Genomic DNA, 14,377 nt, shown 5'->3' with positions numbered 1-14,377 from the left:
ATTTGCTACTACCCTTCTCGTTTCGTTTTATCATGAGATTCTTATGAGTTACTTTTTCTTGAATTAGTAAATGACTATGATACCCTTCAATTTTATTGACTTGGTGTTTAGGGTACACAATTAAGTTTTGTGCATAGGTACATGAATGGTTAGAAATTGAAGTTTATGGTGTTAGGAGAAATGGAAACATTTAAAGTTGTCGGTTTTTGGGTGGGTCGCTTGATTGTGTTGTTGGTTGGCTTATGCATGACGATCAAAGTGAAATTTATAAAAATAGAAAAAAGTTAATGATTATTATTGTCACGATCTTCTTTTGACATTGTCGGTGTAACGAGATTTAAAGGATGTATTAGTTTACGTGTTCATCACTTTGTGTGTTGCGTTATCACCGCAATATCATGCTCATACACTCTTCTCTTGTTTTGGATAACATCTCACTTGTTTTTAAGAGATTCGGTCTAATTGTTACGCTTCGGTTAGCGACAAGGCAACCGATAATAAAGTTCGGTAGCCCACGTAAAGACCGATCAATTGAAGTGTTTTTGCCTATTCGTCAAGCCACCATAACTTAAATTTTTGGTTTTTTTTTATCATGAGATTCATGATTGCTCCTTTTCTCAATTTGTTTTACTTGTGTTTAGGGTACAAAACTTAAGTTTTGTGTATGCATGGGTACACAAATGGTTGGAAAATTAAAGTTACGGCGTCAAGATGAATGGAAACACGAAGATGTATTGGTGTACGTGTTCACCATTTTGTTTGTTGAGTTATCACCACAATATCATGTTATCACACTTCTATCTTATTTCGGATAATCTATCTCATATTTTTAAAAGCTTCACTCTAATCATCAAACTTCAGCTAACTGATAAGGCAACCGACAATAAAGTCAAGTGGCTCCACTTAGAGTGTTTTGTCCATTCGTAAAGCCATCATAACTTTAATTTATGATCATTTGTGTACGGATTCACAAAACTAAAACTGTAAACGTAAATACTACGTTAATATCTTAGTATCTTATTCTTATTCCTTTATCATAATTTTTATGGTATATTAAGAAAAATAGATAGTAAGATTTAATTAATTACACTATACTTTTCTTTAAATTGGGATTCTTGTGCAAAACTAAGGAAGCTAATTATATGAGCGCCCAAATTCTACATCCAGATCCAGTTATAATATGCAGTTTCATTCTTGAGGTCAAATTTGAGCTCATAATCACTCACACAGTAACCCTAGAAATCTGCGTCCAATTCAAGTTTTTTTTTTCCCGTTCCAATGCAACATTGCCGTGAACTTTAGAAGCTATAAAATGAAATGAAACTTATAAGGTTACTTGCCTAACACGGGCTGAATTGAAAGAGCTTGAATCATATTCAAATATTGTTAGGTTTTGTTAGGAGTTTAACCTGTGTTGTTATTCGGATCTATGGCTTGACTTAATAGCAATTTTAGATTTTTTTTTTATTGTAAAAGATTATAAGCATTTATTGTTTACTATTAGGCAGTACTCTGATGAAAAGGCAATAATATTGTATCTTTCATTTTTGAAAGTAATATATTACTTTGTGATGTAATCTTAACAATGATAAAGTATAATTTAAACATGTTTAAAATTGTGATTTTGAATGCCCAGTTATTTTTATACCTTTGAATGTGATTAAAGGGGTAATTTTTTTTTTTTGAATACGTATCTTTGAATTGACACTAACGTAAAGGGGTTAGTATTTTAAAACTTGAGCATGAAGCCAGGTAAGGTGAGGAGGTCTAGATCTAAATGAGAGGATGCCAGAACGTGGAAATAAAATTGATAAACGTGACACCTTTTTATCTTATTTGACCAGCGGGATAGATGGTGCTTCCGTACCAATAAAAGAGAATGATCTCCGATCTATACTACCATTTTCATAATCAATAAATATATGCTGGTAACATAACAGAATATTTGACTTAAAATAATTTGATCACTCTGATGCCTTATGTTCTCCCTCAAACCACCAAATCACATGTAACTAACATACAACATTCTCATCCATAACACAGGACAGGTTTAAATTGAAATATGAACGGCATAAATGGCCCCTATGATGATGAGAGGTTAACTAAAACATTATCATTATTATAGAAATAAAGTTTGCAAGAGAATGGCTTCAATGACATGATTTTCTTGTTGTCTAAAAGCTTTCATGATTTGATAACAGATGCTGTCGTACTAACTCACATTTCCTTGAGTAAAAAATTCATTTTCCCTTTATAATCATTCTCGTTATTAGTATTATTGAAGGGGTGCAATACAATAGGATGGTAAAATAAATAAATTAATAAAGAAAGAAAGAATAAAAGGAAAAAGAAAGAATAAGATATGATTAATCAGTGACAAATTGTTAAAACGGGCGTCCATTGGTACAGCTTCAGTATCATACAGAAACATAAAACTCCACGAGTTCATCCAATGGTCAGATTCAATGTAGCAGGTATCTTATACATAAACTACATGTCTTCCATAAAAGTAGGACCGAGTTTTCTTATTTTGTTTCCATAATTAAAAAACTACAATCAAGAAACCTAGATAACTTTTAACAGTGATTTTTAGACAGTCTTTCTACGGTAACGATAAATTACCACGTAAGATCACAACACTTAAAAGACAATAATACACAATCAGAAAGGAACATAAACACATTACATCTAACCTTTGGCGCCCAATCCTCGTGACTTTGGTAACCGAACAGCGCCCAATGGAGCAGTAATACCTTGTGATTCTCTACCTAATCCTGAACCTTCAACAAATCCCATCTTTGCCATCATCTTTGATCCAAACCCCTTTGTATGCTTTTCAAAAGAACCAATACCTGAAGTTGAAGATCCTTTTGTGTGCTTTTCAAAAGAACCAATACCTGAAGTTGAAGATCCTTTTGTATGCTTTTCAAAAGAACCAATACTTGAAGAGCCTTTGGTACGCTTTTCAGAAGAACCAACTCTTGAAGAACTTTTGGTATGCTTTTTAGAAGTACCGATACTGTCCCTTGCTGGATCATCAACATTGCTAGAGAATTCCACACCCAAACCAAGTGATTTCGGCCTTTGGATAACCTCAATGGGCTGAGCCATACCTTGACCATTTTTCCCCAATCCCCCTCCTTCAGTGTATCCCATTTTAGCCATCATTTTTGAACCAAAACCAGTAGTGTGTACCTCAAAAGAACCAACATTAGCAGAGCTGGTGGCACCCTTCTTATCTGCACTATCAGTCTCTTCAGAATCAACAGCAATAACTTGTACAGTTTCTGAGTGGATTGTGCCGCTTGATACAAATGACACCGGCTGATTAGCATATGAACTCTTTTGTTCGCTCCCTCTATTGTCCTTCACTTTACGTCTGTCTCTGCTGACTGAGTTCTTTGGTGTCTTGCTCTGGCCAAATTGAAGTTCTTGCTGTCTAAAATCATTCCTTTTAGCATTTTTCTTTCTCAGTCTTCTTCTGTCTTCACTCACCGACTTCTTGTTCATAGGATCCATGACAGAAAAATCAACTTCCTCTTCATCAACTCCTAACAACTGAAGTTCACGAAATAGTCAGAGTCCGTTTGTTACGGGTTGAACTAAAAATGATTTTGACATTTAATAATTTAGAGATTATTTCTTTAGAGGTTTTATGAAAAAGCAGAATGAGTTGTGTTTGTTTATCCTAATAAAAATAACTTTTTTAAAAAATAATTTTCAGTTTATTTGGATATAACCACATGAAGTGATTCTTTTTAATTATAAAATTACCTCCTCTTTTGACACGTATTTTCTCTCTCTCTTCTAAAAACAACTTTTTTTTGAGAAGCTGCTCTCAATAGCTTCTCATTTGAAGCTGTTTTCTGATTATTTGTTTTTTTTAGATTTGTTTTTTTTTTTCAAAAAGATCTCAGAAGTGATTAATATTTTAAAAGAGTGATTATTTTCTGAAAGAAAAAAACAGTAACAAACAGCCTCTCAGTCTTTGCTGTAAAAACTTACAGCAAAGATGATTGAAAATTTGTAAACCCGGAGTCTTTGAAATAGCAGTTAAAAATCTCAAGTTTTGAATAAATACCCAATGGTTAAATTGAACAATCAAATGTTTCAAATAAATGTTTTGAAGTTTCAAGGACATTGGGGTGGAAGAGTAGGAAAAATGAGTGGAAGATGGGCCACTCTGTATCTCAAGGGCAGTGATGAAACCCGGAGGAAAAGCATAAATTCAATTCAATGTATAAATGAATAAATTTCAAGATGTAATTAGTAATGCCACAGAATAGAACCTTTTCCAGGCGCTGTCTACCACTTGCAGATGGCATCGATGTAGAATGTGTCCGCATCACTGTCACAAATCTGAAACCACAAATCCAGACTAGATATTAAATTTGCAACTGTAGACACTAACAATCAATTCTTTGAATAAGGGAAGACGATGCATCACCTTCTTTTCCCAGAACTTTGGCTGCTACTCCGCAACTGATAAACTCCTGCCAACCGCTGTACCTATATTCATGGAGAACTGAGATCATTACAGGGCCAACGCTGCTCGGAACAGGTTGACACAAGTGCATGACAAATTAAATAGATGAATATCATAAGGTCCCATAATCAATTAGGAATGCAGTTGGAATACATAATTAGAACTGCACTGCTACAATGGGGTGGGGGTGGGGATGCAACCCAAGAGTTTAAAGGAGTTAAATGTATTTTCAAAAAAAAAAAAAAAAAAAGGAGTTAAAAAGATCCAGTGGTTCAAATCCTGGCATGGAAGAAAATACCAACATAACAATCAAATGCTAACATTTGGCATTAAAAAAATAGAACTATAATTCATATTTTAAATTGAAAATCAATTTTTGAATTGGTTCAAAATTATTATGCCTGGTTGTGAAAGAAACAGGGCGTCCAATTAGAAATCTAAATTTAATAATGCAAGATCTATAATTTTAAAAATTAATTAATTACAAATCCAATATAAAAACTTTATTTAATGTACTACAATTAAACATTTTTAATATAAAAATTACTACCTATAAAGCACGGACACGACACGGACAACGACACGCCGACACCGCTAATAATTTGAGAAAATTACATAATTCGGTGTAATTACAAGTGTCGGTGTCGTGTCGGACACGATACGTGTCCGACAACTGGGACACGCCTAATCCGAGGAGTGTACGTAGCTTCATAGATTACTACTATAAAATAAAAAATCTTTTTTCAATTTCTTATAATATTGATGAACTTAATAAATGAGTTTTACAAATAGAAAAAGGTATCCACAATATATTATTTTTTTGAAGAAGCTAAATTAGCCCACCCAAATTAGCACCGGAGAGAATCGAACACGAGACCTTGAGGAGGAGCACACTCCCAAGACCCAAGTCAATGGGTTAAGATCCACAATACCACCAAGTCAATACCACCGAGACTAACCCAAGTGGGTTGGTATCCGCAATATATCATTTTGTAATCAACGGTTTAAGCGTGTTTTTGAAATACACGCTAAATTTGATTTTAATTTCTAAAATTTATGTTAATATCATCAAAATAATTATATATCCTTAAGAAAATAGAACAGAAGCCAAGGTACACAAGGTAAACAGAAGTCGGCATTCATTTGAAATAGCAATACTTTTTGGCCATACTATTTGGGACAGAAAGGATTCTCACCTGTGAGCAATCTCGAGAATGCATAGGCTGAAAAGAGTACATGTCTACGTCCTCCAAAACAATCTTTTCCAATTTCTAGAATCCAAAAAAATAAAGTTAGGGTGGGAAAACTCCAAATGAGTCAAGCATGGTAACTTTGAAGAGAAGTTACACACGCCAAAGAAATACGTGATTCAATATAAGGCAATAAATAACAAAATTCAGATTGATGAGGAGCAAAAATGGACATTTTGAGATGCACAAAAAAGTAGAAGATGAGGATCGGACACTCATTCTAATCATGGGAGTGGAGCACGAGTTCTACAAAGTTACAAATTCTTTCATATGCTTACACTGCATATAACAGAAACACCTTCGTTGCATTTTTTAATCTGGTGCATTAATGCAAAATACAAAACTTAAAAGTTTAATAAACCCTGAATGTTGGTAGTTTCTTATTATATCTATAACAGAGTGATAAGTATCACAAAAATGATAAAAATGAACTTAAATGCTCATACAATTTTTCAATTCTTCCTTTTGATGCCTCTCAAAGGCATATGCCTCCTACAACGACTGTATATGTAATGCAACACACACAAACTGTTACCTGCCATAAATGTATGTACCCAAATCCCACACTCCAAGGGTCATCAGAGATATAAAATACAAATAAATCAATGGGTTAGCATATCCTAATCTAATCACACAACTTCCTTACTACAATAACAAGACCTTTCATCGAGTCAGAGAACTTATATGGGATTAAAAAGGAAATATATAGGTAACAGGATTAGGTAAGAGTCACCAGATGTTCGCGAAAAGCTTGTTATAGAAACATCACAGACACACATAAATCAGAAAAAAAGGAACCACATTTTGATACAAGAAGTTACAACTAAATTTCATTGATCTACACATATTTAATAGAAATAAGTGTGCTTGAAAGATAAATAGAGAGAAAGGGTAGACAAAAGAAAACGGGATTAGATATAGTATGACCAGAACACAGAAATAACTATATTTGGTGATGAAATCCTTACCGAATTAATTTTCTCAAGATCAACACCTCGGTGTTGCATTCTCTCTCTACGCTTGACAGCAATTCTTTCTTTACGAAGTTTCTTTTTTCACCTGTACAGAATATGTGTCAGCAAAATGAGTGGTTGGAATTCCATACTGTGTGTGAGCATGAGCAGGGGTGTTTTTCCAATATCTAAAATTCATTCACTTGAAGTTCAGCCATTTCAAGTTAATATTTCATGAATGTGAAATCTCAATGATGAGCTTGTGACATGTTTCCATCAACTTGAATCTATGTATATGTATATGTATATACACATATTTTAAAAATAAAAAAAAGTATACAATCTGACATAAGATTTGTGGAATTCAAAGCTCATCCATCAAACCACTAGGATAATAGATAAATGCATACACAAATTAAACATACAACTGCTTCACAACCAGTTTTTTCCAGCCCTGCTATTTCAACCATCCAGCCAAATAATCAAGGGATTTAAAACTTTGTGGTTAATTAATGATATTAATGCAAGGATCTTCGTGGCCATATCATCCTTTAACTGAAAAAATCAATGCTTTAGAAGTTTAAAATGTGGAATGTAATTTCAATCAGCAAGAAATGTTTAGTTAAATTAAAAGCATATAATTAAGGGAATAACATTGGATCTTTGACATAGGTGGTTGCAGAATAGTCGTACCATGAATTCTTTTGGAGGCTTTGCTCTTCTGAGTATGTGAAGGCCAAGAATGAGGAAACCGAGAAACATGCTTCTTTCTAGCAGAAATGGTTCTTGGATCCTTTTCGAGCATCAGGTCATCCAGAGTAAAAGGAACGTGCTTCTTTACAGGTCTTTGCCTCCATGGTTGGGCTTTCATCATGCCATATTCCCTGGAGGCGTCTTGAAGGGATATACCACCCAACTTCTCCAAAGCCTCACCATAGCTACCGCTGGAAGAACTATCACCATCTGACTCGTCCACAACAGGGTCTAGCAACCATTTTGCATCGATGATGTTGTCACTACCACCAACTCCTTCCAGATAATCTTCTGCAACCTCATCATCAATGTCTGAATCACTGTCAGATGTGTCTTCAGAATAATCGCTTTCAGATGATCCAAGTACTTCTTGCTCAGAAGACGCAGAGCCGTCCTCATCAGATGTCTTTTCAATGTAATTTTCTTCACTTTCAATATCTGAGATGTCCTCTGTGTATAACTTAAGACCACCAATGGAAAGAAACCCTGAATTTCTACTAGAAGACACCTTTGATGGCAAGTCTTCTTCCATCTGATCACAGTTTCTATCCTCATCAGAACCAACATCCTTCTTAAAGGACGATGAATCTAAAACTGGGGTTGATTGTAGCATCTGTTCTGATGATGTGATAGTGCCACTTGGGGTTTCGTCATGTTCAGCATGGAAACCTAGTCCTCTATGAGAACTATCTCCCAAAACAAAATCACCATAACTGTATGTATATTCCACACTGTTCTGCTTTGAAGGAGGTGTTTGATCTTCATGAGCAATTATTTGATTCTGCTGGGATTCCACCATAACAAAAGGTTGGCGCAGCTTATTTAAATTACCATCTCCATTGTTGTTCCCAATCCCACCACGCGAGACTTCCTGGTATATACCGATAAATGCAAGTTACTCTGAAGCAACTATGAACAATGAACATAGCTTATCTGATCTCAATTAAGTTAAACACAATTTAAATCAGAGACATCCTATAAAACTATGTTGATGGATGTGTTCAGAGATAAATAATTTAACTTTCAATTTCTGCTAAATATCTTCCTTTAGGATATGTATGTGCATGAGAAAATGCACTCACAAAACGTGTACATACACATACTGTACAATGCATTGCTGCAAAGTGCAAACAATTTATGATGAAGCCTTGTGAGTAAGCATCTTTCAGTAATGAAGCACCGACAAAGACACGACACAACATTACAACATTGCACATCGAGACCGATAGTTTGTGTCGTCTTTTATCAGAAGTGTGTGCTTAAATGTTCGAAGGTAACATTATATATGATCTGTGGTCTATCGAATATGTTGACATTTGCATCAACAAATTTAGATGGAAAATCCATTTTCACCTACAACCTTAAAAATGCTTAAAGTTATAAGCTTTGATATTATGCGAAGTTGCAAACAAACCTGTACATCAGGTGAAGAATAATTGAATGCAATAGTAGTCCCTAAAGATTTTGCAAATCCATTTTTAGAACCGGATGCTTCTCCTCTACGTAGACTCCCAGATTTGTTATTTGAACCACCATTTCTACCTGCAACCCAAATAAAATAAATACTCAAACCAAAAGCATAGAAAAACACAAATTGAAAAATAAAAAATACCCATGAAGCAAAATCATTAGCCCAGATATAAATTATCAATTTTTACATTAAATGAAAATGAATAACTAATTTTGATTAAGAAAAAAATACATTTTTTGCATCAAATTTCTGAGAAATCAAACAGAGAGAACCTGAATTGCGATTGGAAGAGGAAGGACCCCAATCGGATAAGAATCCACCTTCGACGAAAAGTGCTTCTCTACCAACTGAACCTCTTTTACGGGTTTTCGGGTTTCCACTACCGCTTCCGCTGGTGTTGGATCTTCCTCTACCTCTTCCTCTTCTACTTCCACCTCCCATTTTTGCTTCCAATAATCGTGAATGGAGCGAGCTTTGTTTTTGTCTTTCAACAATGGCGGTGAAGATTGGAACACGAGAGTGGGACCCACGTGTTGATTTCTACCCGCTATACGGGTCTGACCCGATAGGATATTCCCCATCCGATCCGAATCAACAATATATTCATGGTTGGGTTCAATTTTTGGCCCAATAAATTAACAAAATATATGTTTTGCCCCCTGTCTTTTTACTATTTTTTTTTACAAATAACTTTTACTATGTTAAAATTTTTAACAATGAATATTTAAATTATTGATTGTTTTTCTTTTGTTGAAACATTTAAACTACTGAATGTTTTTTTTTACAAAACATTTACCTACTGAATATTAAAATTGCTCTTTTAATTACTGAATGTTTTTTTTGGCAAAACATTTAACTACCGAATGTCACGGTTCTCCCATCGGACATAGGTTTTAGGGAATTACGAGAAACGGTGATGGCTTTTTCTTATCTCGCCTTTTCTAGTTTCATCACGGGTTCGAGATGATATTATGCTTGGCGAACTTTTGACTATTTACCATGGGTTGATCATAGCTCAAAATTTGGGTTTTGTGGAGTTAGTTTGCTACTCGGAGATTCTCTCATTTGTATCAATCTCATCAACGGCCGCCTAGAGAAGTATCATGTCTATGTTGTTTTTATACAAGACATAAAAGAGCTTCTTCATCAAAGTAATGCCATTGTTTGTCATACTCTCAAAAAAGGGAATCAATGTCTCGATTTTTTGATAAAGCTTAGAGCTTCTTCGGATGTTGACCTTCTTATTCACGCTTCTCCCCTGATGGGCTGCTAAATCTTCTTAGAAGCGTTGCTAATGGAACTTTATTCCTTAGGGAATAATTAGCTTCTGTTAGGCATTTTTTTTTGTACCTGTTTGTTTTCTTGCTGCCTCCTTTTCCTTTGTAACAAAAAGAAAAATGCTCTTTTAATTTATAAAAAAATGAGCTCGAAATATCTTATATTAAATTTTAGTTATCTTTATTAAATTTTAGTAATTCCATAAAAACCATTTTAAAAAATGTAAAATAAAATCATTTAATCTCTTGGTTGAGATGGTTTAGAAGCTAAGAAATAGTTATTATGTAGAGGGCTCACTCTAATGAAGAAATAAATGCATGGATTTAGTCCACAAATTAAACTAAAATGACCTAAACTTAGAATTGAATTTACTCTTCTCAACTTTCCTCAAAAAAAAATTACTCTTCTCAACAACAAAGAGGTGATTAAATGCTACTCATAAAATTAAACATCGTGTAGACCAAGTGATTACCGTAATCTTTGCAACGAATTTACGAACACATGAGATTCGAAGAGTTAAAACTAATGAGAGAATGGTAAGAAAGCAGAATAAAGAAAACATGCCAATAACATGGTGAACACGTAATGACGATATGTGGTTCTAAATAATTTGGTAAGAGATTCGATGGGTGGTTGGTGTATACAAAAATAAATGGTGAAAAGAGAGGCTAATTATTCTGTAAATATGTGACCAAAATTAAAGTATATTTAACTCTAACTATAATTTCACAAGTATTTCACATCTTTAGAGAAGGAAATGTTTCTCTAGATTTTGTTTATAAGTTGACGGTACAAAGCAAGGGTTAAGCATATGGAGCTTTAAGGCAGCTCCTCTTGTTTTATAGAGTGTGTTTTTTCTTTTCTTTGTAATGATACATGTTAGCATATGCAATTTAAACCTCTTTTAATTAGGGTTCCGTGATGAACATCTACTTATTCGTTGAATTCAATTAATAAAAATTTCTATTCAGTTTATGATTATTGTAGCCTAATCTAATTTGTACATGTTCCGAACGTTGTAACGTTTTTTCAACTCTAGGTTAAAGTATAAGACTCACTATCCTACCTAATAAATATTTGTGTAGATAATTTGCAAATTATGGTATATATAGCGGTGTTCAAATCCAAACCAGTCCACAATAAAACCACAAACCGATAAAAAAAATAAAAATCGTCCGAATATTTTTTTATGCGTTTGGATATTGTTACGTAAAAACCGCTAGGATTGGATCGGATTTCGGGTCACTTTCTCAAAACTAATACGAAGCTTGCAAAAGTAACTATTAATATTTATTTATTCTTTTATTAGTATTATATATTGCATTATTATGTTGCTTGTTGATTTTTAATCTTATATATTGCACTAATTTAATCTATATTATTATTACTTCACATGTTTAAAAAAATAATCGATAATTTTCATATTGTAATTCGTTAATATATTTTGCTAATTTTTTTTTAAAGTAAATAATATATATATATATATATATATATATATATATATATATATATATATATATATATATATTACATCTTGGATATCCAAAAAACGATCCAAGTTAAACCGCATATACTTTGATCAAATTGGTTCGATTTTTTTTAGAATAATCATCTAAACCAAACCAAACCGCATGTGACTTTTATTCTAGATCAAATGGCATTTTAATTCAAAACTGATCTGCACCACAAACACACTAGATAGATTTAGTTTATTTACTAATTATGGATTTCATTAATTAACTTTCAATTACTTAGGTTCGGTTAATGTCCACTCATTGTTTTCATTCCTTCTATTATTAGTAATATATTTCTGATGTTTGGGAATAATTGCTAGTTGTTGAGAGTATCGACCTAGTTGAAGACATAGCCTAATAGCAACATTCCTTTTTCCATGTTATATCTCTGTTTACAAACTTATTTCAAAAAAAAAAAAAAAAATCTCTGTTTACAGTCTTTGCACTATTCTCACCCACTATGGTTGCATGATGGATTGAGTATCCTAGTTGGAATGCTAGCTAATTTCTAAACGTACTTATTGTTAGATACTAGCTAGTTTGTAATTTAAAACAAAAGTTCAAGCTATAAACAAAACACTGTTAGAATATATTATTCTTACAGTAACGTCTAATAATAATTCAATATTTGACAATTATATTTGATAGAAAATTTGTAAACGGTGATTAACGGAGTAAACATGAAGGGAGGTGAATGCTTTTTTCAAACTAAAAAGGATATGAATGTCTTTTAATATCTTAGAGATGGTGAATACAATTTACTCTATATTAAATATACCCACTGCCTTCAAATAACTAAATTAATAAATTTGCACGTTCTATGTAGCACGCGTTCTTCCTATTATGTTCTCCATTATTTCCCCTTCATAAAAATAAAACTATTCGATAATTCCAAATAAGTGTAACTTGAGTATACACGGTGAAGCAACAGTGACCACCTTGGACTTTGCCTCAATCCACTCTCCAAAACAGAAAATGTAACCAAACACACAAATATTGACGTACATAACTATTCTTTCAAAAAAAAATTGACGTACATAACTAGAACACAATAACACAAAATGAAAACAAAGATTACTTTTGGGATCATCCATAATTCCATATGCGTACATCAAGAAAAATGACATACCAAATTCATTTTTAGTTAACTGTTAACCAAGCAGAAAATGTCAAAAAAAAGAATTATTTTTTTGGGCAAGAGAAAGGTAAGAAGAAAGGGTTTTGAATATAGGTAACCTAAGACTAAGAGTGTCTTGTTAGTATTAGTAGTAACATTTTCCAAGTTTGTTTCAGTGCTAGCAATTGTCCATATACTTAATTTTGAGACTTCTTTTACATTGATTCATATTCTAAGATGTATAATACAGTTTTTGAAATGTAATCAATATATGGTTGAACTAAGTAAATTGATTAAAAAAAACTAATGTCTTATAATTAATATTTCTCTCTATTTTTTATTTCTACCAACTGTTAGCTGCTAACTAAATTCTTCTAATGCCCAACAGGTAACAGCCCACGTATAGGTACCCCGTGCTGTGAACTGACCCACCAGATATTGACTCCCACAAGTCTACAACTGCATATCCATTTGGCCAGCATGCACTATAGTTGGAGTATTGTGCATTTAATAGGGGTGGCTAATGATTTTTAATTTTTTGTGAAATTATGAAAATTAAATAATTTAACAGTCATCTCCTAAAAATTGTTATTGGATAGTGGTATATTGGATGGTTATTGTAAAATGAATGATGGATTGGCTGGATATTTCTAGTGCATTGTAAATGAATTAATGGATTGTTTTGATCGATCTTCTATAATTCAAATAAAATTGTATCCAAACCATTAATTTGTCACCTCTAATATTTAAGTAAAAATATCACTTTCTCAATTTCATATTTTTGATAATTTAAAGTTTTTCATATAGATTAAAAAGTCTTCTTTTTACATAGGTTTTCCATTTGAGGTATCGTATTTGAGAACACTAGATATGAATTTTTTTTTTTTTTGAACAAACACTAGATATGAATATCTTTTGTAACCGTGGTTCAAACATTTATTCGTCATACCATGGAAGACTAACTTCTTATGTTAGATCATATTGTGCGACAAGCTCATTTAAAAACTCATTTAGGTAACATATATATGTGAACGTACATCTTAAAACCATGTATATTAGTCACCTTTAAAAAACATTTTACACTTAAAAATGTACATAAATTAAGTCCATTTAATAGAATCATTCTTAAATATTATTGCTGATTTAATATAAGTTTTTATAGAACAGGTTTTTATACATTTTTTTATAAGAGAAATGATTCGTCATTTGTTCATTGTATAGAACAACAAGTTTTTATAAGAGAAATGATGTTTGGATATAAAAATTTGTTGTCAACTAATTTGTGTGTATTTTGCAAAGTGCAAAATGGTAGAAAATAAAACGTAAAAGAGAGATAAAGATATACACATATGATGTCAATATTTTGATATTCGAATAACACCGTTTTGAGAATGCATATATATTTGGGTGAAGAAGTCAATGTGTGATAAGAAAAACAAGTGATATTAGAAAATAAATAGGAAAAAGGAATTAATTTATTTAAGTTGAAGAAGTAGGCGGTGGAAAGGAAAGTCAAAGTAATATTAAATTAACTACCCACGGATGGAGTTATATA

At 32.7% G+C, this 14,377-nt stretch overlaps 2 protein-coding genes across 3 annotated transcripts; both read right to left on the bottom strand.

Moving 5' to 3' along the window:
- Positions 1–2,363: 2,363 nt before the first annotated feature.
- On the bottom strand, positions 2,364–9,421 carry LOC146902387 (uncharacterized). Of its 2 annotated transcripts, XM_085739212.1 has the most exons (8): positions 9,186–9,421; positions 8,857–8,984; positions 7,358–8,313; positions 6,705–6,795; positions 5,683–5,757; positions 4,448–4,509; positions 4,290–4,359; positions 2,364–3,558 (listed from the first exon to the last, which is right to left on the bottom strand). In XM_085739212.1, exons 4-8 carry the CDS (start codon positions 6,741–6,743, stop codon positions 2,689–2,691), a joined length of 1,116 nt encoding a protein of 371 aa, XP_085595338.1. In that variant the 5' UTR covers positions 6,744–6,795; positions 7,358–8,313; positions 8,857–8,984; positions 9,186–9,421; the 3' UTR covers positions 2,364–2,688. The 2 variants fall into 2 exon arrangements, with proteins under 2 accessions (XP_085595338.1, XP_085595337.1); XM_085739211.1 differs by lacking the exons at positions 7,358–8,313; positions 8,857–8,984; positions 9,186–9,421 and having other exon boundaries at positions 4,448–5,036; positions 5,209–5,757; positions 6,705–6,841.
- LOC146902386 (uncharacterized) lies at positions 6,713–9,421 on the bottom strand. The gene is made up of 4 exons (XM_085739210.1): positions 9,186–9,421; positions 8,857–8,984; positions 7,383–8,313; positions 6,713–7,244 (listed from the first exon to the last, which is right to left on the bottom strand). The coding sequence occupies exons 1-4, from the start codon at positions 9,352–9,354 to the stop codon at positions 7,234–7,236; spliced, it is 1,239 nt and encodes a 412-aa protein (XP_085595336.1). The 5' UTR covers positions 9,355–9,421; the 3' UTR covers positions 6,713–7,233.
- Positions 9,422–14,377: the final 4,956 nt, after the last annotated feature.

This window comes from Medicago sativa, chromosome 8, assembly GCF_051527215.1.
Source record: "Medicago sativa cultivar Bolivia chromosome 8, Bolivia_mono, whole genome shotgun sequence".
Lineage (NCBI taxonomy): Eukaryota > Viridiplantae > Streptophyta > Magnoliopsida > Fabales > Fabaceae > Medicago > Medicago sativa.
The sequence above is the reverse complement of the archived record's forward strand: the minus strand, read 5'-3'. Positions and strand labels throughout refer to the sequence as shown.